This window comes from Symsagittifera roscoffensis, chromosome 7 (assembly GCF_963678635.1).
Source record: "Symsagittifera roscoffensis chromosome 7, txSymRosc1.1, whole genome shotgun sequence".
In the NCBI taxonomy this organism is placed as follows: Eukaryota; Metazoa; Xenacoelomorpha; order Acoela; family Convolutidae; genus Symsagittifera; species Symsagittifera roscoffensis.
Genome location: NC_087068.1, coordinates 26,586,561 through 26,612,679, shown reverse-complemented (window position 1 = coordinate 26,612,679; position 26,119 = coordinate 26,586,561). Strand labels below are relative to the sequence as shown.

The window sequence follows — 26,119 nt, the reverse complement described above, 5'->3', positions numbered from 1 at the left end:
CTCGATAGCATGAGCTATTCAAGATCTCAAGCTAATAGTTTTGTCGAATTAGAAGATGGAAAAGTGGGCCAAGTTCATTGCTTTTTTGACGATGAGGAAGTTAAGTTTGCGTTCGAGGTGTTCGAAATAGTTGATCTTGTCAGATTAAATTTAGATAATACCGTGTATGCAGAACAGGCCAGTAAACTCGAGCCCCTTGCTTATATAGTTGAAAAAACTTCCCGTCGAAAAATAAAGAAACTGGACAGTATTAAATGCAAGTTAATTCGTTTTGTTTTTAAAGATCTGATTTATTTCATTAAAATGATGTCACACTTTGAGCATGATTGAAGTATCAGTTCCTTTCGTAATTGAGTGTTTTTCTTCGTCTTTTCAATTTCTTCGTCTTTTCAACTACAGAAATAATTTTCAATGATAATTTTAAGAGCAACGTGATTTAAAAAATCTAATTTCTTTAAGCACAGCATCAAAAGCGAGGCATCAAACGACTAGTGCTGAGCGAAATTAGACCATTTTGTACTAGAGTGTTTTGCATTCGCTTGCTCTTCTATACTTTTTTCTTGATTAATTCAGTGCGCCTAAAGTTCTAATTAAAAGTTCGAACTTAAAAAAACTGCAGCTTCAAGGTTCTGTTTGATAATCCCGGCTGGGCAATTGACCAATCGGTTTTTTAAACCAAATTTTAGAAGAGCTTTTAAGAGCGTTATTTTAAGCTAATAAAAATGTCGCAGCTAAATAGCAGAAAAATATATCGTCTGTTTCTTAAGGCATGTTGAGCATGTAGCTTTGATCGTAATGTAACTTTTTTATGCATTATTGCTTTTAGCCTGGCATCAAGTTGCTGTAGTTCTAAAAAAATTATGTCGCGCTGTGCTAGAGTGGGCTGCATGCGATTGCTCGCCTATCAAGTTCTTCCTTTTTCAGTCCGCTGAAAATTTTTAAAAATTTTGGAACGTTAAAGAAATTGCTCGACGGTTTTGTTAGAGAATCTTCCATGCCCGCTGTCTTCTCGAGAAGGGATACCAATTTGAGAGTGTTCGCCTCTTTGGAAGCAAGATTTGAGCGGTTTTTTAGACGATTGCGCTCAAAATCGTGCTTCAAAATGAGCGGTTTTTGAGCTATTTAAAAAAAAAACGCTCAAAAAACCGCTCAAGATTTGAGCGGTTTGAGCGGTTTTTTTAGACAATTACGCTCAAAATCTTGCTTCGAAATGAGCGGTTTGAGCGGTTTATCTAAAAAAAACCGCTCAAAAACCGCGCAAGATTTGAGCGGTTTGAGCGGTTTTTTTAGACAATTACGCTCATTATCTTGCTTCGAAATGAGCGGTTTGAGCGGTTTTTGAACGGTTTATCTCAAAAAACCGCTCAAAAACCGCGCAAGATTTGAACGGTTATGAGCGGTTTTTTTAGATAAACCGCTCAAAACCGTTTAAATCTTGCGCGGTTTTTGAGCGGTTTTTTTAGATAAACCGTTCAAAAACCGCTCAAACCGCTCATTTCGAAGCAAGATTTTGAGCGTAATTGTCTAAAAAAACCGCTCAAACCGCTCAAATCTTGCTTCAAATTAGGTGAAAAATCTCGACTCGGGAACCTCTGCTCCTAGTTTTATGCAAAATTTACGTAAAATCTAGTCATGATGAAGTGTACGTTTGGTTGAGCTAGCATAATTTTTGCTGCGTTTTTTCAAGTTACTTGGCTACTTACTTTATACAAAAAAGACCACTGTGTTGTTACATTTCTCTTTTCTATTTTGAGTTATTCTTCAAACGCTTATTTTACACGAAATTTCTTCTGCAATTAGTTTGAGTTGTATTACCTTTTCAGACAATAGAATGAGCTTCGGCTACCCAAAAGTGTTTCTGAGCTACTGCATGCACTCGTCAGGCCTCCCCGCTAAGCAGCTGAGTGAGATATTGCGCAATACAGGTATCTCCACATTCAACGGCGATGAAATGGCTAATTTGAATAGAAGAACAAATACCATTGTAGAAAATTGTGAGGTGATGGTAATATTCCTGGACGAGGAATGGAGCAGGAGGTTAAAATTTTAAAGCTATAATCTATACAAAAAACTCAAAAATTGTACTCTTGTTGATTGTCAGCAGAAGTTTCATATTAATTATAAATTGCACCTTTTACGAGAACACTATTGTTTGAAGTTTTCAGAATTGATATCTGGATTTTTTTGTGATTTTCGTTAAGATTGGGGTATTATGTAAGTACTAATTTTTTCAGACTATAAAATCCCGTCCAGATGGTGCAAACTTCATTAAATGCCTAACTTTGGTGCGACTTGAAAAGTATGTAAGCTAATCACAAAACTAGACCTGAGTAGCGGGTTTCAGCAAAAGATGCGGAATCCAGTTCTAAGTAGTTTTTGAGGCTATACTATCAACTCTGGGATCGGATTTTGGCACCCTATTTGTCCAAAGGCTCCCAACATGTACTAATACACAATCAACACTTTCTGACGACATTTTTTGTATCACATTTTTTAAATTTTAAGACAGGAAAACGGCAATATCGGGCCTGTGGCTGGCTTATTGGAGAAAGTATGGTTGGATTTATTATTAAATGGCGCCTTTTTTCTTAAAAAAATGGCGGATTGATAACCAATTTTGTCGATCCAGCTCAAGTTTTCCAGCTTTCTGTATTCTTTTTAAGATTTTTTTTCAGCGTTGCGAAGGAAATTGAGTGCATTTCTGTCACCACAAGACACAACAAATCGAATTGGCCCAAAATTCTGCCGATTGTCATCGGAGGTTTTGGTTGGATCAACCCTCAACGCGACCTTGTAGCCTTTAGTATGATGAGTAGATTCCAATGTTTGACACTTAAAGGTAAGCCGTTATAATTTTAGCGGATAGTGTTTTTTGCGCACAAAAAAAAATTCCTCTTTAATTTGAGCTTTCAAGTTATAAACGAACAGAGGGTGCTTACAAATCGAAATAGCTAACACGGAAAAGCAGTGTCTCAGTACAGATTTCGGCAGTAAAGTCTACAAATCTCTATAAATCTTCGGCAGTCATCTATAAAGAAATTTTTTGCTTAGATGATGCTTCAACTTGGCCAGAAGTGCTTGAGGATATAGCATTCAGATGTCGTCAATGGATAGAAGTTTCTGCGACCGAAAGCGACAGTAAGTTCGGAACTAATACCGTTTGGTAGCTCTTATCTACAAAAACTCCTAGGTTGCTGCTATAAGGTTGGAAAATGAAGCTTGCTTCGGGCAATTTGCATAAGTCCCATGATCACGAGACTGAATCAGCTATTTCTAGAAATTAGAAATATAGCTTCAACCCTTGACAATCTTGTTCCAGAGTCCACAGTATGAGTATTTTGCTGAATTATGACCAGCATGACGATTGTTTTTCTAAAAAAGAATCTTTAGTCGAAAAGGAAAGAGGTGATCTGAATCAATCTTATAGTTAGATAGGTTAGGTAGAAACAAGCTAACAAATGTAATCTAAGCAATCAGATCTAAGCAATCAAAAATCGAGCAATCAGAGTTTCACCGACAATAAAAATAGGTAGTATCAGAAAAATGCATGTCAGTTAGATATAACTGCAGGCAAAAGAAGTTTAGAACGAGTTTAATACAAAAAATGACTGGATAGTTCTGACTGTAGTTAGACCTAGTAAATTAAAAAAATATATTCGTTTTTTTTTCCAACTGGTTTTTGAGTAGTGTTATATCGTCTCCCAGATTTGAAGAAGGCTCATCCCTAACTGGGTGGGGGTCTTCAAATTAAGCATAATCCTTGGAAGTGGTCTTTAATTGTTTAAAAGACTCACGTTCTAGGATTTTGTAGAAGAAAGAAAAAAACACCCCATAACAAAGGAAAAACGAGAAGTTCGATACGTAAATCCTTCATATTTCATTTTTTCCTGGTCCTAATTATTCATTCTGTTTAATGATATAAAGCAAACTTGTATATTTGTTTTGGACAATTTAATTTTTCAGGAAACTGGTTTGGAGTAATTTTGGCAAGTTATGCAAAAAAAAACTGAAATTCGAGGGAACTTAGAGCACTGAAGATATCGATGAAGAACATTTACAATTTAGAATGTTTTCAAAAACGGACAGAATTTCAAGCTTTGCAAGGAGCAAATTTTGTAACGAAAAAGTCATATTTTCGCAAGGAGCTCTGTGTCGTGTTTCTACAGAGAGCAAACCAATTTGCGGGAAAAAAAGCTTAGTTTTCAGTAAACAACTTCTTGAGTGAGCTTAAATAAATGACATGGTGAAATATTATGAAACAAAAGTGTTTCCGGTGGTTTATTTGGCTTTTTTACCTGGCTCTAGACAATTTGAAATTTCTTTCGCTTGAAACTTAGCATGTTTCATTTGAGTTAGAAATAATTCACAAAAAATATACGTCCTTAAGTAAACTTATCCTGAAAGTTCTTACCGATTAATCTATTAACTAGATGCATGTTCTCTTTTTCTTACTTTTTTATAATTTTAACTATGACTTCTAAGCTCAAAGCTCAAAACGCATAGTGGCTTGATTAGTTTTTACAACTCTTCTTTGGATAAAATTTTGAAGGACTCAAAGATTTTGAGATTGCCTGCTACTTTGTAAGATGCAACCGGGTAGAACATGAGTTTTTTCAAGAGGGACCAGCGAACTGTTACATGTCGCCCACGGGAAAATATCAACAGTATAATGATACATACGAGTAAATAAGTTTTTTTCTTTTCAATAAGCTTAAAAGGTCCAAAAGTCTATCCTTAAAAACTTTGAGAACTACAACTTTATTCAGCTACCTTTTGAACAAAGTCAGTCTGAATATCTGTCTTATTTCGTAGGATACGTAAATCCTTCATATTTCATTTTTACTGGTCCTAATTATTCATTCTGTTTAATGATATAAAGCAAACTTGTATATTTGTTTTGGACAATTTGATTTTTCAGGAAACTGGTTTGGAGTAATTTTGGCAAGTTATGCAAAAAAAACTGAAATTCGAGGGAACTTAGAGCACTGAAGATATCGATGAAGAACATTTACAATTTAGAATGTTTTCAAAAACGGACAGAATTTCAAACTTTGCATGGAGCAAATTTAGTAACGAAAAAGTCATATTTTTGCAAGGAGCTCTGTGTCGTGTTTCTACAGAGAGCAAACCAATTTGCGGGAAAAAAGCTTAGTTTTCAGAAAACAACTTCTTGAGTGAGCTTAAATAAATGACATGGTGAAATATTATGAAACAAAAGTGTTTCCGGTGGTTTATTTGGCTTTTTTACCTGGCTCTAGACAATTTGAAATTTCTTTCGCTTGAAACTTAGCATGTTTCATTTGAGTTAGAAATAATTCACAAAAAATATACGTCCTTAAGTAAACTTATCCTGAAAGTTCTTACCGATTAATCTATTAACTAGATGCATGTTCTCTTTTTCTTACTTTTTTATAATTTTAACTATGACTTCTAAGCTCAAAGCTCAAAACGCATAGTGGCTTGATTAGTTTTTACAACTCTTCTTTGGATAAAATTTTGAAGGACTCAAAGATTTTGAGATTGCCTGCTACTTTGTAAGATGCAACCGGGTAGAACATGAGTTTTTTCAAGAGGGACCAGCGAACTGTTACATGTCGCCCACGGGAAAATATCAACAGTATAATGATACATACGAGTAAATAAGTTTTTTTCTTTTCAATAAGCTTAAAAGGTCCAAAAGTCTATCCTTAAAAACTTTGAGAACTACAACTTTATTCAGCTACCTTTTGAACAAAGTCAGTCTGAATATCTGTCTTATTTCGTAGGATACGTAAATCCTTCATATTTCATTTTTACTGGTCCTAATTATTCATTCTGTTTAATGATATAAAGCAAACTTGTATATTTGTTTTGGACAATTTGATTTTTCAGGAAACTGGTTTGGAGTAATTTTGGCAAGTTATGCAAAAAAAACTGAAATTCGAGGGAACTTAGAGCACTGAAGATATCGATGAAGAAGATTTACAATTTAGAATGTTTTCAAAAACGGACAGAATTTCAAACTTTGCATGGAGCAAATTTTGTAACGAAAAAGTCATATTTTTGCAAGGAGCTCTGTGTCGTGTTTCTACAGAGAGCAAACCAATTTGCGGGAAAAAGCTTAGTTTTCAGAAAACAACTTCTTGAGTGAGCTTAAATAAATGACATGGTGAAATTTTATGAAACAAAAGTGTTTCCGGTGGTTTATTTGGCTTTTTTACTTGGCTCTAGACAATTTGAAATTTCTTTCGCTTGAAACGTAGCATGTTTCATTTGAGTTAGAAATAATTCACAAAAAATATACGTCCTTAAGTAAACTTATCCTGACAGTTCTTACCGATTAATCTATCAACTAGATGCATGTTCTCTTTTTCTTACTTTTTTATAATTTTAACTATGACTTCAAAGCTCAAAACGCATAGTGGCTTGATTAGTTCTTACAACTCTTCTTTGGATAAAAATTTGAAGGACTCAAAGATTTTGAGATTGCCTGCTACTTTGTAAGATGCTACCGGGTAGAACATGAATTTTTTCAAGAGGGACCAATGAACTGTTACATGTCGCCCACGGGAAAATATCAACAGTATAATGATACATACGAGTAAAGTAGTTTTTTTTCTTTCCAATAAGCTTAAAAGGTCCAAAAGTCTATCCTTAGAAATTTTGAGAACTACAACTTTATTCAGCTACCTTTTGAACAAAGTCAGTCTGAATATCTGTCTTATTCAGGCTTTCTTCTGTCACCATACCATCGATGTGGAATTACGTGCCCGCCTGCCAGATGGTTAATTTGAGTTTTGAGACCTATCGGCATTTTTTAAGCAGTGTTTTTGTAGATCATGGCCTTGACAACAGTTTCACGCTTTAATTTGAGGCGCTCAAAATTCTGATGAAGTATTTGGTTGATTGATTGCTTGCTGACTAACCGTTTTACTTTTTTTTACTTACCTTTTGTTTCTACTTACTTACTCATCTTTTGATTACTCGTATCTTGAAATCAATTCTTAAAATGTTTTTACCCTGCTCAATTCGTATTTCTTATTCAAATTTTCTTCAATTGCGTTATTTTATCTTACTTTTTGGTCTACTCATTTTTAAAATTTTTTTTACTAACTTTTACTTTACTTAACTTTTTAAACTCAATCTGTTTTAATTAACCAAATTACTAGATGTTGTGGCTAAAGTTTAGGGATGATGGGGGGGGCTGACTCTATGTATTATGATACATTATAGATTTCTGTTCACCCTTGCTATTTATCAACGTTGGGCATAGAGCCTAAAAAAATTAAAATAGGTAATAGGATTGCTAAGGTTTCACGGTTATTGTGATGGCAAGAGAATGGTAAGAAATTTTTTTTGTGTGTGGAAATAACTAGTTTCTTGGCAAAAGTCTCGGCGCACGTTATGTAATTGGTAAATCTCAATAGTTAATTACGTGTAGATTGTAGAATGAAGATATTGTAATTAATTTTTTGGTTCATGGTTAGACAATGGAAAGAGTTTCGGGAAGAAACTGAGATTTTTTCATCAAAAAAAAATTAAATATTTTCCAAGAACTTTTCAAAACACGATAAGGTTTGGTATAATTCGACATATTTGCAATTTCAATAAATTATTTTCCTTCTTAAAACAGTGCTCTTTCTACCTAAAACCACGCTGAAACCTACTGAAGTTTTGAAAAAAAAACCTGATTTTTTTAGAAAAAAGATGAATTACAAAGAAAGTATATAAATCACTGGGTCGTATTTTAAGTTGACCGCAGTTTTATTGAAAACACCAACAAATCTTTTTGTCTAAATAAATTTAATAAATGGCATCATTTCTCATAAAAACTATTACATTGCATCAGCTTTTAAATGTTCAATGGTTTTGCATGATTTCCATCATTCAGAAACGTAAACCATATGGTGGACACATATGATCAAACAAAAAAAGGACTTAGTTATTTTAATCCAAAAAGACAAGTTGAAGATGATGGAAATCATACAAAACCATTGAACATATAAAAGCTGATGCAATGTAATAGTTTTTATGAGATATGATGCCATTTTTTAAACTTATTTAGACAAAAAGATTTGTTGGTGTTTTCAATAAAATTGCGGTAAACTTAAAATACGACCCAGTGATTTATATACTTTCTTTGTAATTCAATTTTTTTCTAAAAAGTTCAATTTTTTCAAAACTTCAGTAGGTTTCAGCATGGTTTTAGGTAGAAAAAGCACTGTTTTAAGAAGAAAAATCTTCTTTTGAAATTGCAAATTTGTCGAATTATACCAAACCTTATCGTGTTTTGAAAAACTTTTGAAAAATATTCAATTTTTTTGATGAAAAAACCTCAGTTTTTCCCCGAAAACCTTTCCAGTGTCTATTAATGAACCAAAAAATTAATTACAAAATCTTCATTCTACAATCTACGCGTAATTAACTATTGAGATTTACCAATTAGATAACGTGCGCCGAGACTTTTGCCAAGAAACTAGTTATTTCCTGGGTTTGACACTGTCCTGGACTTTGACATGGGTACTACGACTTAAACTATATCTTTTTAAGTTAAAACCCCAGAGCGCATGGTGGCTTTAACTGTGACTTTTAAGTGAAAAGTCCAGAATGCATGGTGGCTTGATTAGTTTTTACAACTCTTCTTTGGATAAAAATTTGAAGGACTCGAATATTTTGAGATTGCTTGCTACTTTGTAAGATGTGACCGGATAGTACATAAGAGGGACTAGCGAACTTTGACATGTCGCTCACGGGAAAATATCAACTGTATATTGGTACATATGAGTAAGGTTGTTTTCTGTCTTTTCAATTAGCTTAAAAATGTCCGAAAGTCTATATTAAAAATTGTTATAAGTACCATTTTATTCAGCTACCTTTTGAACAAAGGCAATCTGAAGCTCTGTCTTATTCAGGCTATCTTCTGTCATCATACCATCGATGTCGAATTACGTGTCCGCTTGCCAGGTGATTAATTTGAGTTTTGAAACCTATCAGCATTTTTTAAGCAATGCTTTTGTAGTTCGCGGCCTTGACAACAATTTCACGCTTCAATTTGAGGCGCTCAAAATTGTGATGAAATATTTGGTTGAAGAAAACTTTTTGAGAGATTATACAACTTACTAGAAGTTCGTTACAAAATTCGTAACATTATCCGTTCTATCGTTAGTTCTTTCAATTGAAGGACTACAACACCTATATCTCATGATCATTCTCCAAGTATTTCACCAAAGTTTTAGTTGGTAAGAAGCAATACTTGCTCCAAGGGAAATTGGAAAAATCATTTTCCCTAAACTCAAGCTTTCTCCACTAAATTCTGGGTAATGCAACTGTTCACCTGCATGCTGGAGCGAAGTCAAGTCTAAATAGTGATTTTGAAAACCTTCAATAGGAAGAGCTGGAAAATCTTCGTTAAACTGCATTGCTTTCGTTGTTGTAACATAGGCTCGACAAGGAGAAGTTGTACCTAATAAAATAATTGCTCTTTCACCCCGAATTGTTTCCATGTAATTGTAGTGAGGAGGTTTCCTTTTCAGGTTCCATTGCAAGTGTTGATAATTAGGTACAGCTACTAAAAACTTCCAGTAAACAGCGAACAATCAATTTTTTTCAGACTATTATTAGGATTATCTGAAATTTTGGTCATGCTCGAATCAGTTCATGTTCCTACCATTCGCACTCCCACATTTCTTCAACCTTGTATCCGTACTCTTTATTGTATTCCGGTCTCATGTCATTTATCTCTCTATTCTGATTACCTCGTTCAATATCCTGATCTTGTAACGGGGACGAGCTTGTTGGCCAGAACAGAAGGTTTAAAAACATCCCATTGCTTCAAACATTGTTTTACAATGATAAAACTAACCGTCCACCTTGAAACAGTCAGTTTTCTTCTGTTTTCCAGATGTGAAAAAGCTCTCATTTTTGTTTTCTGGTCTTGTTTCCTGATAAAAAAAAATAATCATATTCTCAAAGTTGCGAGATCGGTTGTCTAGCTTTAGACTTTTGCATATCGGTGTCAAACTCCCATCTAGTGTACAGTCCTGTTGGCATATATTGACCCATTGAGAAAGGGTAAATCTGGCTTGCATCAATTCGAATGATCGACTTACATATGATCGATGAAGTTTTGATTAGTGTCTCATCAATTACTGCTTTTAGAGGGAATACAATGAAAGTCCACCGGTCAAGTCTTCTCTAAATTTTTTACTTAAACCTTTATCGTTTTCGCAAATAGTAGAAGAGTTAGAGAGAGTAGGGTGGATTGGTTGTAGATTCCCACGTACTAAGATAGTGAATAGAGCAACCGGTCTCCAAGCTATGTATTAAGATAGAGGAAAAATTTCCTATGTTTTACGGTAAGAAATATGTTTCCTAATGTATAATGGGAGTGGTGAATTTTCAGAAATTTTTCTCGGAGCCCGAGTTTTTTGAGCTCAATTTTGCCGATACTTGCGTTTCTTAGCTAACTCCTACGATCTTTGATATGTAAGGGCTATATTTTTTTAAACAAAATTTTGGTTGGTAAGTTTCAGATGTTAAGTTTCGAAAAACATTGAAAAAAAATGACTTCCATTTACATTTTAATGTTGAAAAACCAAGAAAAAAAATTATTGGACTGGTTAGTTTCGGAACAATTTTTGAAAATTTACTAATTATTACTCGCAAATACATTTAATCTTGAAAAAACTTTTTACTTGAAAAAACATTAAAAAAAACATTTTTTGGATGATAAGGTCCAGATGGTAAGTTTCGACAAAAATCAGTTTTGGTTTAAGGTATATGATTATAAACTAATAGATCGGAGAAAAAAATTTTTCTCGAGAGAAATAGTTGATTCATCTTATTTATATCCTCTCAGATTATCAGGGAAAAATTGACGAGAAGGGATTATCTATGACAGGCTATTTATTCCACTCCACCGGATTTCGTGAAAAGTTTGACAGCTCCTCACGGTTGATTTCTATTATATCCCATTTAATCTTTTTCCCCCAGGTTATCTGGAGAAAGGATGACCGCTCCATTATACCTTTTACTTTTATGCCTTATTTTATCCTTCTCCACATGGTTATCCCCAGATCATATGTCAGATGCATATTAGCGTTTCCCCGCGGAGTTTTTGAAACATCAATTGCTTTCTCAATAGATTACAATTTTGAAGTTTTAGAAAATTGAAATATATGCAAACAAAACTGCATGAATTTTTACTTGGAACCGAGATATAAATATGCAAAATTTTTCAAGTTTCGAACATCAGATGTTTTATTCTAGTTCTCATTTTACCTCACCAAGTTATTTCATTCTGGCATATTTCTTGTTATGATTATTTTCAGTTCTCTTTTATCACTTTGTCTTCATTCTTTTAGAAAAAATTTTCTTAAACTTCTGAGAATTTTGAAAAATTATCATCCGAATTTGTCAATTGCTCTGCCCCGGTAAAAGTTTTTACCGAGAAATATATAGTATCAATTTTTTTTCTATCTTTTAGGCTTTTATAATATTATCTATCTTTCTCAGAGAAAAATTTTTGAAAGACTATACAATTTACTAGAAGTTCGTTACAAAATTCGTAATCTTATCCGTTCTTTCAATTGAAAGACTACACCACCGATATCTCATCATCATTCTGCGAGTATTTCACCAAAGATTTAGTTGCTAAGATGAATTACTTGCTCCAAGAGAAATTGGAAAAATCATTTTCCCAAATCTTAAGCATTCTCCACTAAGTTCTGGATAATGCAATTATTCACCTGCATCCTGTAGCGAAGTCAAGTCAAAAACCAGTGTAGAGTGATTTTGGAAATCTTCAATAGGAAGACTGGAAAATCTTCGTTTAACTGCATTGCTTTCGTTGTTGTAACATAGGGTCGACAAGGAGAAGTTGTACCTAATGAAATAAATGCTCTTCCACCCCAAATAACTCTAAGTTCTCCCAAAAAAAATTGCTGATAGTTGAAATGATTTTCATGAAAAGATCCCGCAACAGCTGAATTTGTATTCATTCCAACAGCTATTCTTCTGATTGGAATATTTTTGAAAACACTTTCCTGAATGAGCTGGTTTCGACGGGATGTAATGATAAAGGTTCTAGCTATAGTTTTCATAAAATTGTAGTGAGCAGGTTCCCTTTTAAGGTTTCATCGCAAGTGTTGATAATTAGATTCAGCTACTAAAATTTTCCAGTAAACAGCGAACGATCAATTTTTTTCAGAATAACATTTGGAATATCTGAAAATTTGGTCATGCTTGATTTAGTTCATGTTCCCACCATTCGCACTCCCACATTTCTTCAATCTTGTATCCTTACTCTTTAATGTATTCCGGTCTCATGTCAATTATCTCTCTCTTCTGATTACCTCGGTCAATATCCTGATCTTTTAACGGGGACGACCTTGTTGACCAGGACAGAAGTGGTAAAAACATCCCATTGCTTTGAACATTGTTTTACAATGGTCAAACTAACCGTCCACCTTAAAACAGCCAGTTTTCTTCTGTTTTCCAGATGTGAAAAAGCTCTCAACTTTGTTTTTTGACCTTGTTTCCTGATAGAAAAAAAAAAAACCATATTCTCAAAGTTGCGAGATCGGTTGTCTAGCTTTAAACCTCTGCATATCGGTGTCAAACTCCCATCTAGTGTACAGTCCTGTTGGCATATCTTGACCCATTGAGAAAGGGTAAAGCTGGCTTGCATCAATTCGAATGATCGATTTACATATAATCGATGAAGTTTTGATTAGTGTCTCATCAATTACTGCTTTTCGAGGGAATACAATGAAAGTCCACCAGTCATGTCTTCGTTAAATTTTTTACACAAATCTTTATCATTTTCGCTAGAGGAAAAATTTCCTATGTTTTAAGGTAAGAAATATGTTTCCTAATGTATTAAGGTAGGGAGTGGTGAAGTTTCATTGTGATGATAAGTTTCAGAAATTTTTCTTGGAGCCCGAGTTTATTTTTTGCTCAATGTTGCCGATACTTGCGTTTCTTAGCTTAGTCCTACGATCTGTGATTTGTAAGGGCTATATTTTCTTTTACAAAATTTCGGTATGGTTAGTTTCAGATGGTGAGTTTCGAAAAAAAACTTTGAAAAAAATTGAAGCCTTCTTTTCATTTACATTTTATTGTTGAGAAACCATTAAAACAAAAATTTTTTTGACTGGTTAGTTTCAAAACATTTTTTGAAAATCTACTCATTATTACTCGCAAATACATTCAATCTTGAAAAACCTTTCTAACTTGAAAAACAAAAAGAAAACAATTTTCGGATGGTAAGCTCCAGATAGTAAGTTTCGACAAAATTCAGTTTTAGTTTGAGGTATATGATTATAAACTAATATATCAGAGAAATTTTTTTTTCTCGAAAGAATCCAATAAATACTTATTTCATCTTATTTCTATCCCCTCAGATTATCAGGCAAAAATTTGACAAGGAGAGACTATTTTTGACAGGCTATTCATTGCAAACAACGGAATTTCAGGGAAAATTTGACAGCTCCTCATGGTTGATTTCTATTAGATCCCACTTAATCTTTTATTCTTCTTGTTATCTGGAGAAAGGATGACAGCTCTATTATACCTTATTACTTTTATGCCTAATTTTGTCCTTCTTCACATGGTTATCCCCAGATCATATGTCATATGCATATTAGCAAATCTCCGCAGAGTTACTGAAACGTAAATTGCTTTCTCAAGAGATTAAAGTTTTGAAGTTTTAGAAAATTGAAATAAATCCAATCAAAACTGCATGAATTTTTACTTGGAACCGAGATATAAATAAGCAAAATTTTTCAAGTTTCGACCAATCAGATATTTCATTCTAGTTCTCATTTTTAACTCAGTGTTTTCTTTAATTCTGTCATACTTCTTGCTCTGATTAAGTTCAGTTCTCGTTTACCACTTCGTCTTCATTCTTTTAGAAAAAAAACTTCTGAAAATGTTCTCTGCCCGGTAACAATTTATACTGAGAAAGATATAGTATCATAATTGTTTTTCTATCTAATAAGCTTGTGTAATGTTATCTATCTTGCTAAGAGAAAATTTTTAAATAGACTATAAAATCTACTAGAAGTTTGTTACAATATCTTTGTAATCTCATCCGTTTGTTGTAATCTCATCCGTTCTATCGTTAGTTCTTTCAATTGAAGGACTACAAAACCTATATCTCATCATCATTCTCCGAGTGTTTCACTAAAAATTTAGTTGGTAAGAAGCATTACTTGCTCCAAGGGAAATTGGAAAAATCATTTTCCCTAATTTCAAGCTTTCTCCACTAAACTCTGGATAATGCAACTGCTCACCTGTATCCTGTAGCGAAGTCGAGTCAAAAACCAGTATAGAGTGATTTTGAAAATCTTCAATAGGAAGAGCTGGAAAATCTTCGTTAAACTGCATTGCTTTCGTTGTTGTAACATAGGATCAACAAGGAGAAGTTGTACCTATTGAAATAATTGCTCTTCCACCTTGAATAACTCTAAGCTCTCCCAAAAAGAACTTGCTGATAGTTGAAATGATTTTTTTCAAGAAAAGGTCCCGCAACAGCTGAATTTCTATTCAATTCACAGCCATTCTTCTGGTTGGAGCATTTTGAAAACAGTTTTCTGAATGAACTGGTTTTGACGTGATGTAATGATTCTTGCTATATTTTCCATGTGATTGTAGTGAGCAAGTTCCTGTTTCAGGTTCCATCGCAAGTGTTGATAATTAGGTTCAGCTAGTAAAGTCTTCCAGTAAACAGCGAACAATCAATCATTTTCAGACTAACATTTGAATTAATTGAAATATTGGTCATGCTCGAATTAGTTTTGTTCGAACCTTGATTTTTGGTAGTAATAATTTTTAACAAGTAAGCAAATCAATGTTAAGCCTGCCATAAAGTGAAAAAATTTTCTGTGATCTGTGAATGGATACATATCAAATTCTTCCGGAAATTCTTCAAAGCTATATCCGTGAAAAGCAATTACTCCTTTATTACTCACTGTCGACGCGTTGAGTTTGTTCGATATTCGGCTTTACGAGGATATAAACCATTGGCGTTGTAAATCATTGTATTGTTAAAAAAACTTCACAATTAGAGAAAAATGAATGAAGGAAGTTTTTTTACAAAAGCTAAGTAAGTTTGGGTTTCCTCATATTTTGCTTGATGTTCTGCTTTTTTCTATATAAAAGAATCAAACAAACTTACTTTGAATAATTGCATCTTCAAACTGAGGGGGATATCATGCATATCTAAATAAAGATTACGGTACGTCTCAAATTTAAACTCAATACTTTTTTCATAGAAATACTGGGTAACACTTCTTGTGTTTAAGATAAAATTGTTCTTCCAAATTTGGGACTTTATCAAAAATCTTCAAATAACAATTTGTAAAAGCTCCGTACCGAAAATGACTACTTTGACTTATACTCAATTTGTTTTGTCAAAAAGTCTCTGGGAGAGCGACCGGTTTTCGATCTGGGTTTCGGGAAATGGCTCCTCTTTTTCTACGCTTGGATTTCTTTTTTCCACCTCCCAACTGTTTTCGAACTGTTTTGAGTTGTTTTGTCCACTGAAAACTTTTCCATTCTCACAAAAAAAGGATTTTTTTCACCTGTAGTAAACCTCAGTTCTATTTTTAAGCTATGGAAAGAGTTCTTAAACAATTTTTTCTGGTTGTAAATTCGTTAAGTATTGATAATTCTTGTACTGTCTTGTAGATATTATGTCCACAATTTTTAATTTGTAAATGAAAGGAAAACATTGCTGTAAAGGAGTTTTGTATCAGCTACTTAAATATAATCTATAATATCACTATAAACAATTAGGGAATGTCTTCTTATAATGTCGTAAGAATACTGAAGACCTTTTCCTTTCCTTATAACCCCTATCTGATTTTGTTCTGAAACACAACCAAAATTATGGCTCAAATCAGCCCGTTGAATTATAAACACTGATTGATTCTCATCTAAATAAATGCCGACGCAACCAAAATTCTGGCTCAAATCAGCCCGTTGAATTATAAACCCTGATTGATTCTCAAGTAAATGATTTTTTTGGGTAATATATTGTACTGATACATAAAATTCAATATATTCATAATTATGAGCAAATATACGTTTTTGAACTCTTTCATTCGTGGCTACAACTATATCAACAATACTTGGATACAATCATGAGTCTTTTCATCATTGAGATATTTCGTGATAGAGGGTTTTCATCTACTTCTCTTCTAGCATCACCCACTGATTGAACGTAAATAATGAACTTTTTTGTGGAGTATACTGAAAAAAAAACGGTAAATTTTGATACACTGCAAGCCACGTTCCAAATAAAAGTTGAAGAGATGAGTTATAACAGTTCCATTTTATAGCTTGAAACTAGACATCAGCATTCTCTGAGAACGTTTTAACATTTCGGTCAAGATTTCTTCATGTAGTTTTATTTATCGTTTAGTCCAACTTCGGTGTTTTTGAAAGTTGGAGGATTGGGAGCAAGTTATGATTTTAATCAATCTGGAACAATTAAATTGCACTGAGTATAGCTAAAAAGAAATCCATCTTTTTTTTGCTAAAATTGAGTCTATAAAAAGAAGTATTTTGGAGGCAAAGTGGGTTCTGACGTATCGGTTTTGAAATTAAGTCTTGTCATTAACTCTTGTCATCGGTTTTTAAATTTTCCACCTTTCACACTCCCACAATTCTTCAATCTTGTATCCTTACTCTTTAATGTATTCCGGTCTCATGTCGTTTATCTCTCTCTTTCGATTACCTCGTTCAATATCCTGATCTTTTAACGGGGACGAGCTTGTTGACCAGAACAGAAGAGGTGAAAACATCCCATTGCTTCGAACATTGTTTTACAGTGATCACAAAAACCTTCCACTTCAAATCAGTCAGTTTTCTTCTGTTTTTCAGATGTGAAAAAGCTCTCAATTTTGATTTCTGGTCTTGTTTTCTGATAGAAAAAAAATAATCATTTTCATAAAATTGGAAGATCGATTGTCTTGCTTTAAACTTTTGCATATCGGTGTCAAACTCCCATCTAGTGTACAGTCCTGTTGGCATACCTTGACCCATTGAGAAAGGATAAATCTGGCTTGCATCAATTCCAATGATCGATTTACATGTATTCGATGAAGTTTAGATTAGTGTCTCATCAAACACTGCTTTTCGAGGGAATACAATGGAAGTCCACCATCATGTCTTCTTTAAACTTTTCACATAATTCTTTATCCTTTTCGCAAATAGTAGAAGAGTGAGGGAGAGTGGGGGGATGGGTGTAGATTCCCAAGTACTAAGATAGTGAATAGAGCATCCGGTCTCCAAGCTATGTATTAAGATAGAGAATAGATTTCCTATGTTTTAAAGTAAGGAATAGGTTTACTAATGAATCAAGGTAGGGAGTAGTGAAGTTTCAGTGTGATGATAAGTTTCAGAAAATTTGCTCGGCGCCTGAGTTTTTTGGAGCTCAATTTTGCCGATAATTGCGGTTCTTAGCTAACTCCTACGATCTGTGATGTGTAAGGGCCATATTTTTTTTACAAAATTTCGGTATGGTAAGTTTCAGATGGTAAGTTTCGAGAAAACTTTGAAAAAAAATTTGTAGTTTTACTTTCATTCAAAATTTAATAAATATTACTCGCAAATGCATTTCATTTTGAAAAACTTTTTTAACTTGGAAAAACTAAAAAAAAAAATTTTTGGATGTTAAGTTTCAGATGGTAAGCTTCGACAAAATTCAGTTTTGGTTTCAGGTATATGGTCATAAACTAATGTATGACAGAAAAAAAATTTTCTCGAAAGAATCTATTAAATAATTTTTCCATCTATTTATATCCCCTCAAATTAACTGGGGAAAATTAACAAGAAGGGATGAATGATCTCTGACATGCTATTTATTCCATTCCAAGGGATTTCAGGGAACATTTGACAGCTCCCCATGGTTGATTTCTATAATTTCCCACTTCCCCTGATTATCTGGAAAAAGGACGACAGCTCCGTTATACCTTTTACTTTTATGCCTTGTTTTAATCTTTTTCAAATGGCTATCCCAAGATCATATGTCAGATGCATATTAGCATTTCTCCGCGGAGTGATTGAAGCGTAAATTGCATTCTCAATAGATTAAAATTTTGAAGTTTTAGAAAATTGAAATATATCCAATCGAAACTGCATGAATTTTTATTTGGAACTGGGATAAAAATATGCAAAATATTTTTTGATAATATAATCAGTTTCGACCATCAGATGTTTTTTTCTAGTTCTCATTTTTACATCAACAATTTATTTTATTCTGGCATATTTCTTGCTTTGATTATTTTCAGTTCTCTTTTATCACTTTGTCTTTAGAAAAATTTTTGTAAAACTTCTGAAAATTTTAAAAAATCATCATCCAAATTTGTCAATTGCTCTGTCCCGGTAATAGTTTACACTGAGAAAGATATAGTATCATATTTTTTTCTACTTAATATGCTTGTTTAATATTATCTATCTTTCTCAGAAGCTTTTAACACGATTATACACTTTACTAGAACGTCATTGCAATATTCGTAATCTTATCCGTTCTATCGTTTATTCTTTCAATTGAAGGACTACAAAACCTATATCTCATCATCATTCTCCGAGTGTTTCACTAAATATTTAGTTGGTAAGAAGCATTACTTGCTCCAAGGGAAATTGGAAAAATCATTTTCCCTAATTTCAAGCTTTCTCCACTAAGTTCTGGATAATGTAACTGTTCACCTGCATCCTGTAGCGAAGTCCAGTCAAAAACCAGTATGTTGTGATATTGAAAATCTTCAATCAGAAGAGCTGGAATATCTTCGTTAAACTGCATTGATTTCGTTGTTGTAACATATGGTCGACAAGGAAAGGTTGTACCCAATGAAATATTTGTTCTTCCACCCCGAATAACTCTAAGCTCTCTCTTAAAAAATTGCTGATATTTGAAATAATTTTCTTGAAAAGGTCCCGCAACAGCTGAATTTGTGTTCATTGCAGCAGCACTTCTTCTTCTTCGAGCAGTATTGGATATATTTTCTTGTATGAAATGTTTTTGACGAGATAGAATGATAAAGGTTCTTGCTATAGTTTCCATGTAAATGTAGTGTGCAGGTTCCCTTTTCAAGTTCCACTGCAAGTGTTGATAATTAGGTTCAGCTACTAAAATCTTCCAGTAAACAGCAAACAATCAATGATTTTCAGACTAACATTTGGGTTATCTGAAATATTGGTCATGCTCAAATTAGTTTAAGTCGAACCTTGGTTTTTGGTAGTAATAATTTTTCACAAGTGAGCAAATCAATGTTAAGCCTGCCATAAAGTGAAAAAATTTTCTGTGATCTGTGAATGGATACATATCAAATTCTTCCGGAAATTCTTCAAAACTATATCCGTGAAAAGCAACTACTCCTTTATTACTCACTGCCGACGCGTTCATTTTGTTCGATATTTAGCTTTCTGAGGATATAAACCATTGGCGTTGTAAACCATTGTATTGTTAACATAATCTTCACAATTAGAGAAATTTGAATGAAGGTTTTTTAAAAAAATTTAAATAAAATTGTGTTTATTCATATTTTGATTTGTGTTCTGCCTTTTTTTTTCATTTTAAAGAATCAAATATACTTCCTTTGAGTAATTGCATCATTCAACTGAGGGGGTTATTACGCATATCTAAATGAAGATAACGGTACGTCTCAAACTTAAACTCAATACTGTTTTCATAGAAGTACTGGGAAACACTTCTTGTGTGTAAGATAAAATTATTGTTTCTAAAACAGACTTTATCAAAAATCTCCAAATAACAATTTGTAAAAGCTCCGAACCGAAAATGACTTTTTTGACTTATACTCAATTTGTTTTGTCAAAAAAGTCTTTGCGAGAGCGACTGGTGTTCGAACTAATTTTCGGGAAATGGCTCTTCTGTTTCTATGCTTGGATTTCTTTTTTACACCTCCCAACAGTTTTCGAACTGCTTTGAGTTATTTTCGTCCATTGAAAATTTTTCCAATCTCACAAAAAAGAACATTTATTACCTGTAGTATCCCTCAGTTCTATTTTTAAGCTATGGAAAGAGTTTTTTAACAATTTTTTTGGTTGTAAATTTGTGAAGTATTGACAATTTATGTACTGTCTTGTAGATATTATGTCTCCATTTTTTACTTTGGAAATGAAAGGAATACAACGCAGTAAAGGAGTTTTTGTATCACCTACTATAATATAATCTATAATATCACTATAAATCATTGCGGAATGTCTTCTTATAATGTCGTAAGAGTACTGAGTACATTTTCCTTTCCTTATAACCCCTGGCTGATTTAGTCTTTTCGAGATCTTTGATGATGTATGCAGGAGACTTTTTTGTAGATTTTGCCGAAACTTCAAAAACTTTCTCTATAAACTGTGGCTTGTATCCTTTTCGGTACAGAATATGGTATTCCGAAAAATTCATTCTATTCTAAATTTTAAATTTTCGTTTAGTATACATCATGAACGATTTGTTGTACAAAATAGATAAAATATCATTTTTTTCACTCGGAGGATTTCCAGCAGATCGACTTTTACGACAGTTCAATGAAAAAACGAATTGCTGTAATTTGGGGAAAAGTTTTTACCATGATCCTCAAAGTAACGTTTATTGATTTTTTTAGAGACTACTTTGCTCTCTCTGCAAATGCAGCTTTCGTTGCATTCCCCTCATTGTTGAGTAAACTTCGAAGTATTCCCTTGCAATTTTTTTAAGTTCCCCCATGTTCTGTTCCTTTATCAGCCCAAAATTTTTCAGAAGTGTTTTTTCGATGGAATTTTTTTGAAAACTTGTAATGTGTCGGTGGCATAAAATGTTTTTGTTTTTTGAACCCTGACAAATCTCGAAAAATCATCTACATCAAGTAATAAATACTTGACTCCCTTGATTTGACTAGCTAAATTGTCTACGAAAGCCACGTACTTACACCACTTTTCTTTGATACACTTAAAAAAAGCTTGAAGTCGTCGGAAACGCCTGATTGGTGGGCCAAAATTTATATACGATGTCTCGGTTTTTAAGAATTGTTCTACTTTCTTTTTTGGTAGAGCACTCGCTTTTACTCAAGTTTCGCTTAGAACCGTACGCAACTCTACCCCTAGAATACAATCTGTTAAGTCCTACCTGTTCGAAATTTGAAAGGGATTCAAGTTCTTCTGTTTTTTGCTCTGGCATTCTTGTTAATAACCAATTTAGGTGGAAGTTGAGTTGCTTCCAAATAAGTAAATATCTGAAAAGTTTTTTTTTGCTTCAGATTCTTCTACAATAGATTCTTTTGTATCACGATTATCGAATATGATTTTGAGTGAATAATTGGAATTGATTCGAGGAGAATTCAAAATCAATTCAATAAGAAACTTATTGTTACTCGTTTTCAAGCTCGCAATTACAGTTCTGTAAACAGAATCAACAGTTTTTGGTACAATCTCCTCGTTTTCTTGTTTTTGTTCCAAATTTTGTTTTCTTGGAACGTACTTTGTGATTCATAAACTGAGTGCGGAAGTAAAACAAATTTTCCGTACTATGTCAATCGTTTATAGACAGAAGGGGTGACGATAGATATCAATTGTTACCCTTTAGTTGAACTTAAAATAGTTCTTCTTTTATAGAGACGAGTTCTTTTTTGTTATAGTTTGATATTTTACTACGTCTTTTTTCGGAAGATCTCGAAGCTCCTTTTTTTATAGGTTTACTAAACACTCGCTCAGAAACTGAACGAAATTTTTTTATGGAAAAATGAGAATTAATTGTTTTCGAAGTCTTTGGGAAAGTTAGTGAAATATTGGAAGAATAGAGTCGTATTGTGTACTCATCGTCCAAAAAACTTGTCTCTGTTCAAGCTAGTAAGGAAATTATTGATGGAACTGAGCCACTAATAGAGCAATATCTAAGTGAAACAACTGTTTGTGGGTTTAAATAAACAAGTTAATGACCATAAGCAACAGATTTTGCATCTTGATACCACTCTTTCAATTGAGATCGTAGACCTAGTTGTTGACTTAATGTATTTATTTGCAAACCATCTCACGGCGACATGAAGACTGTATGTGCATTTTGCAACTCTACATCTTTTCTCAATTGCTTTGATGAAATCAATTTTTTCGATGTATAGGCTACCCAGACTCCTGTGTCCCCCTGCAGTGGCGACTTTCACAATCTTTTCACAAGAATCATCAAATATAAGCAGATACTTAATTCTGTTATTGGAAAGATTTTGTACTCCTTGAATAAATTTAAGTTTTTTTTTGTTTGCATTTGACTATGAAGAGGTTGATAAGGTTGATTAAAAAATTTTGCCGAAGGCTAGTTGAAAAATACCAATTTTCAACCAATCAAAAAAAGATGAGATTTCCCAGATCCACTTGGTCCAACTAGAGAATTAAACAATCGTTCTTTGGTAGATATTAACTTTCTCATAGCTTTGGAGAAGGTAGAATATAACCGACTGTGTTGATAAGATAGCTATCCAAGCTGTCGTTTCTTCGAATGTTGTGGATAACATATTTCGAACGATTGCACAAACGATTGCATGTAGGTGCAAACAACTTGCATGATTTTCATTAAGGATTTTTTTCTTCAAAAGGAAAATCCTAGTTTGTCCGTCCTTAGAAATTCCTAATTCTTTAACTACATTGTTTTCAATACATTCAATATCCAAAACAGTCAAACTCACTCTGTTTACTGTTTTCTCTGGAGTTTTTTTTGGTTAAAATGATTAATAATTGAACAATGCAAGATTTAATGAGCCAAATTTTTTAACATACAAACAGAGAAGGTATCTAGTCACATGACCAAGAAAGCATGAACTGGGGAGACTAGGTGCAACATTACAATACCCAGGTTCTTCTTTTGTAGTAGAATTCTCAGATCCAGCAGAGTCATGTAGAATTGCATTTAGTCTAATAATAATGGAGCTTGCACAAAAATAATCCAAACAGGATTTTCCGAATCCAATTTAACTTCCAAAAAGTGATTTTTGGTGTTTTTTTTTCAAATTTATGTTGGGTTCCAAAAAACTACAGGCACAAAGAAATAATTTTTTCATAATGTTTTTTTTAAGAGTTTTCCTTTATAATCTCAAAAAGTCTTCATTCAATTTCTGTACGTTCATTTTCTACCGTGCTTTATCCAATAAGGGTGCAACATTTTTTGAGTGTCTCTACATAACCTAGTATTGAAGAAAGTATATCGAGTAATTTATCATATTCTTCTCTTTGCAGTTGTATATATTGATTTTTTTCCATTGATTTCCATTTTTACGTTATTCAGAAGTTCTATTTTTTTTGGTATCGGATCGGCGTCCTATGTGAACTTTTCTTCTAGGATTATTCACTCAAAATGAGATATTTGTGGTTCTACGTCTAATTTCTGCATGTTTAGTAAACTTTGTGATTCAATAACAGTTACTGAAATTTTTGGGGACTTTTTGTTGTAGAACAATACGGATCAGTCCAAAATATTGTAAAATTTCGAGATTAATTTTTTGCAAAAACCCATATTCCAACTTAAACTGTTCACTGGGAATACTAATTGAAAAGTAATTTTCAGAATAAAAACTTAAATTACGAGACAAAAAAACCTTATGTTTAATATACAGTTAAATAAGTTGTTTATGTTTTTTGTCTCGTAATTTAAGTTTTTATTCTGAAAATTACTTTTCAATTAGTATTCCCGTTGAACAGTTAAAGTTGGAATATGGGTATATCTGATAGAAATAACTTGTTAGTTGAACCTAATAAAACATGACAAAGTCTGACACTCCACCAAGTTATTTCTATCAGATCTGATGAGATTGATGAATAAACCGTTGAATGATGTTGAAGTCTATGGTATTATTCTACTGAGGTCTCGACGTATAAATGTGGTGTATAAAAAGTAGTTAAAAGCTTATTTTTGTTTCTAGCGGAAAAAATTGCAAGCAAATGGCCCAAATGATCAGCCTTTGTGAACGAGAGAATAAGTTAAGCAATATCTCTCTAGCAAATACTGCTGTAAAATCAGTTATTGCATTACTTAATGGTCATAAAGGATTGGGTCATTTCGAAGCTTGATCACGGGTAACACTTTTAAGGAGAGGAATTTTTGTTTGAACCAATTGTATTTGAAGCGAGAACACACGATCACAGCTATTTTTCCAAAAAAGAATGATTGTTTCATACTTGGTTTGATGTAGAATTTAAGTCCTTTAAAAAAATTGTGTTGATGCAAGTTGCAGCTTTTAATTTTTCAAGTGCCAATCGCATATCACTAAACATAACCAGCGAACCGTCAAAATTTAGAATTAACTTTTTCGTGAAATGTTTTTGTTCAATTTGGTTGTTCATTGTAGCTGGACCGATAACCAAAAAGTTGGAGAACGGCAGAACTTCCACAGCAGAACAAGATGGACAAAACATCAATTCAGGGGTCTTTTTTTTCATTTTTCCCTCAATTTTTTGAACCTTAAAATACGGAAAGTGAAACGATTGATTTAAAACACATCAATTTCCTAATTTTAAAAAAATTCTGATAATTTTTTTTACATATAACACTTTTTGTCACCAATCGTTTGTTCAATGGATAGAAAAGACCCCTATTGTAAAAAACAAGATGAATGTCAATGTAGAACCTTCTGCAAACGATTCGAACTCCATTATGATCAGCTACTGCCATGAGCAGAAGCATGTAGTACAGAAACTTCTGAAAGAACTCCGGAGAAGTGGAGTTAAAAATATTTGGATAGATGCAGAAAATATGCATAAAGGCAAGGGAATTATCGAAACGATGACAGAAGCAGTGAATTCAGCAAAACTGCTTATATGCTGCATTTCTAACGATTATAAAGACAGTAGAAATTGCATGAAGGAACTGAAGTATGCAACGACGTTAAATAAAACAATCGTTCCAGTTGTTGTTGAGAAAAACTTCGTACCTGAAGGCGTCCTGCTCATGTGCATTGAAGACAGTTTTCGATTTGATTTATCAACTGACGATACATTTGGTCCCCAATATCAAAAGTTGCTGGAGGCGTTGGCAGACTTGTAATTTACCAGATTGAAACAGTCGCTTAGCCATTTACTATTCATTTTGCCACAGACCATTAAATACAACTTCCTTCTATTTCAACTTGTTCTTTTTTTAGATTTTGTACTAATCAAGCATATATTGTAGATCGACCACCAGATTAACACTTGCAAGTATGTACCACTATTAAAGGAAATTGAATTCATGAAAATATAACGCTTTTGACAACCTCTTCGATCAAACATGACATATTCAAATTGGAATAATCACTTTCAATTTTCTTCACAATGAACGCTGAAGCCTTCCTCTTTTATGGAAAAAATTTTGTAATTAAGAAGACGTTAATGGGAGAAAATTTTGCAATTAAGAAGACGTTAATTCCATTTTAGGGATTTATAACCTTCTCACAAAGAACTCGTTTTTATCTCCGATAATCCCCTGATGAATCTTGAATAAAACTGGTTATACACAATCCCATTTATTGGTAAGAGAAAATCCTTTAAATAAATTATCAAGTTTTTTTCTACGAACAATCATTGTAGCGCCCCTGATTCAGATACTTGGGTTCAACTTCTTTGGCTAAGGATCTAAAGAACAACCTTTCATTTCTCAAGTTCATAATGACCCCACTGTGAAATCACAAGACAAACGATAGAAAAAAAAATGAAAAAATTTGAAAGCAACTGAAAAACCATGGACTGAAAAATTTTATAAACTTAGAAACAAAATTATAAACTTAAAATGTGCAAAATTTAGTTTTGTGATGTATACCAATTCAAGTGTTTATTTAGAACAGAAGTATTTTGAAGATATTGATTCAAGGTATCCGAAAAAAACCTAATTCAAAATCTGAAAAATGAAGGAAACTAGTTGTACAGGTAGGAAAAATATCTTGATGCATTTGCTTGATGAATTTTTTTCAGTTAGTTTTCATTTCAGTCACATCAAAATGACTGCTGCGCATCGCCGTAAGAGTTACTGTCCAGTGCAAAAGAGCCGAAATATCTTTTTTGTTGAACTTAAGAAGAAAAATTCCTTCATTCTAACTTTATCTTAACAACTTGAGCTAGGAAATTAGGTGTCTTTTGTTTTTTGTCTGTTTCGTTAATTCTTGAAAGCAAATTATTTCAACTCAGC

General features: G+C 33.1%; 1 protein-coding gene across 1 annotated transcript; it reads left to right on the top strand.

Moving 5' to 3' along the window:
* Positions 1-1,827: 1,827 nt before the first annotated feature.
* On the top strand, positions 1,828-25,210 carry LOC134851218 (uncharacterized). The gene is made up of 5 exons (XM_063867202.1): positions 1,828-2,037; positions 2,676-2,839; positions 3,052-3,138; positions 24,309-24,385; positions 24,569-25,210. Exons 1-5 carry the CDS (start codon positions 1,832-1,834, stop codon positions 25,001-25,003), a joined length of 969 nt encoding a protein of 322 aa, XP_063723272.1. The 5' UTR covers positions 1,828-1,831; the 3' UTR covers positions 25,004-25,210.
* The last annotated feature ends 909 nt before the right edge of the window (positions 25,211-26,119 follow it).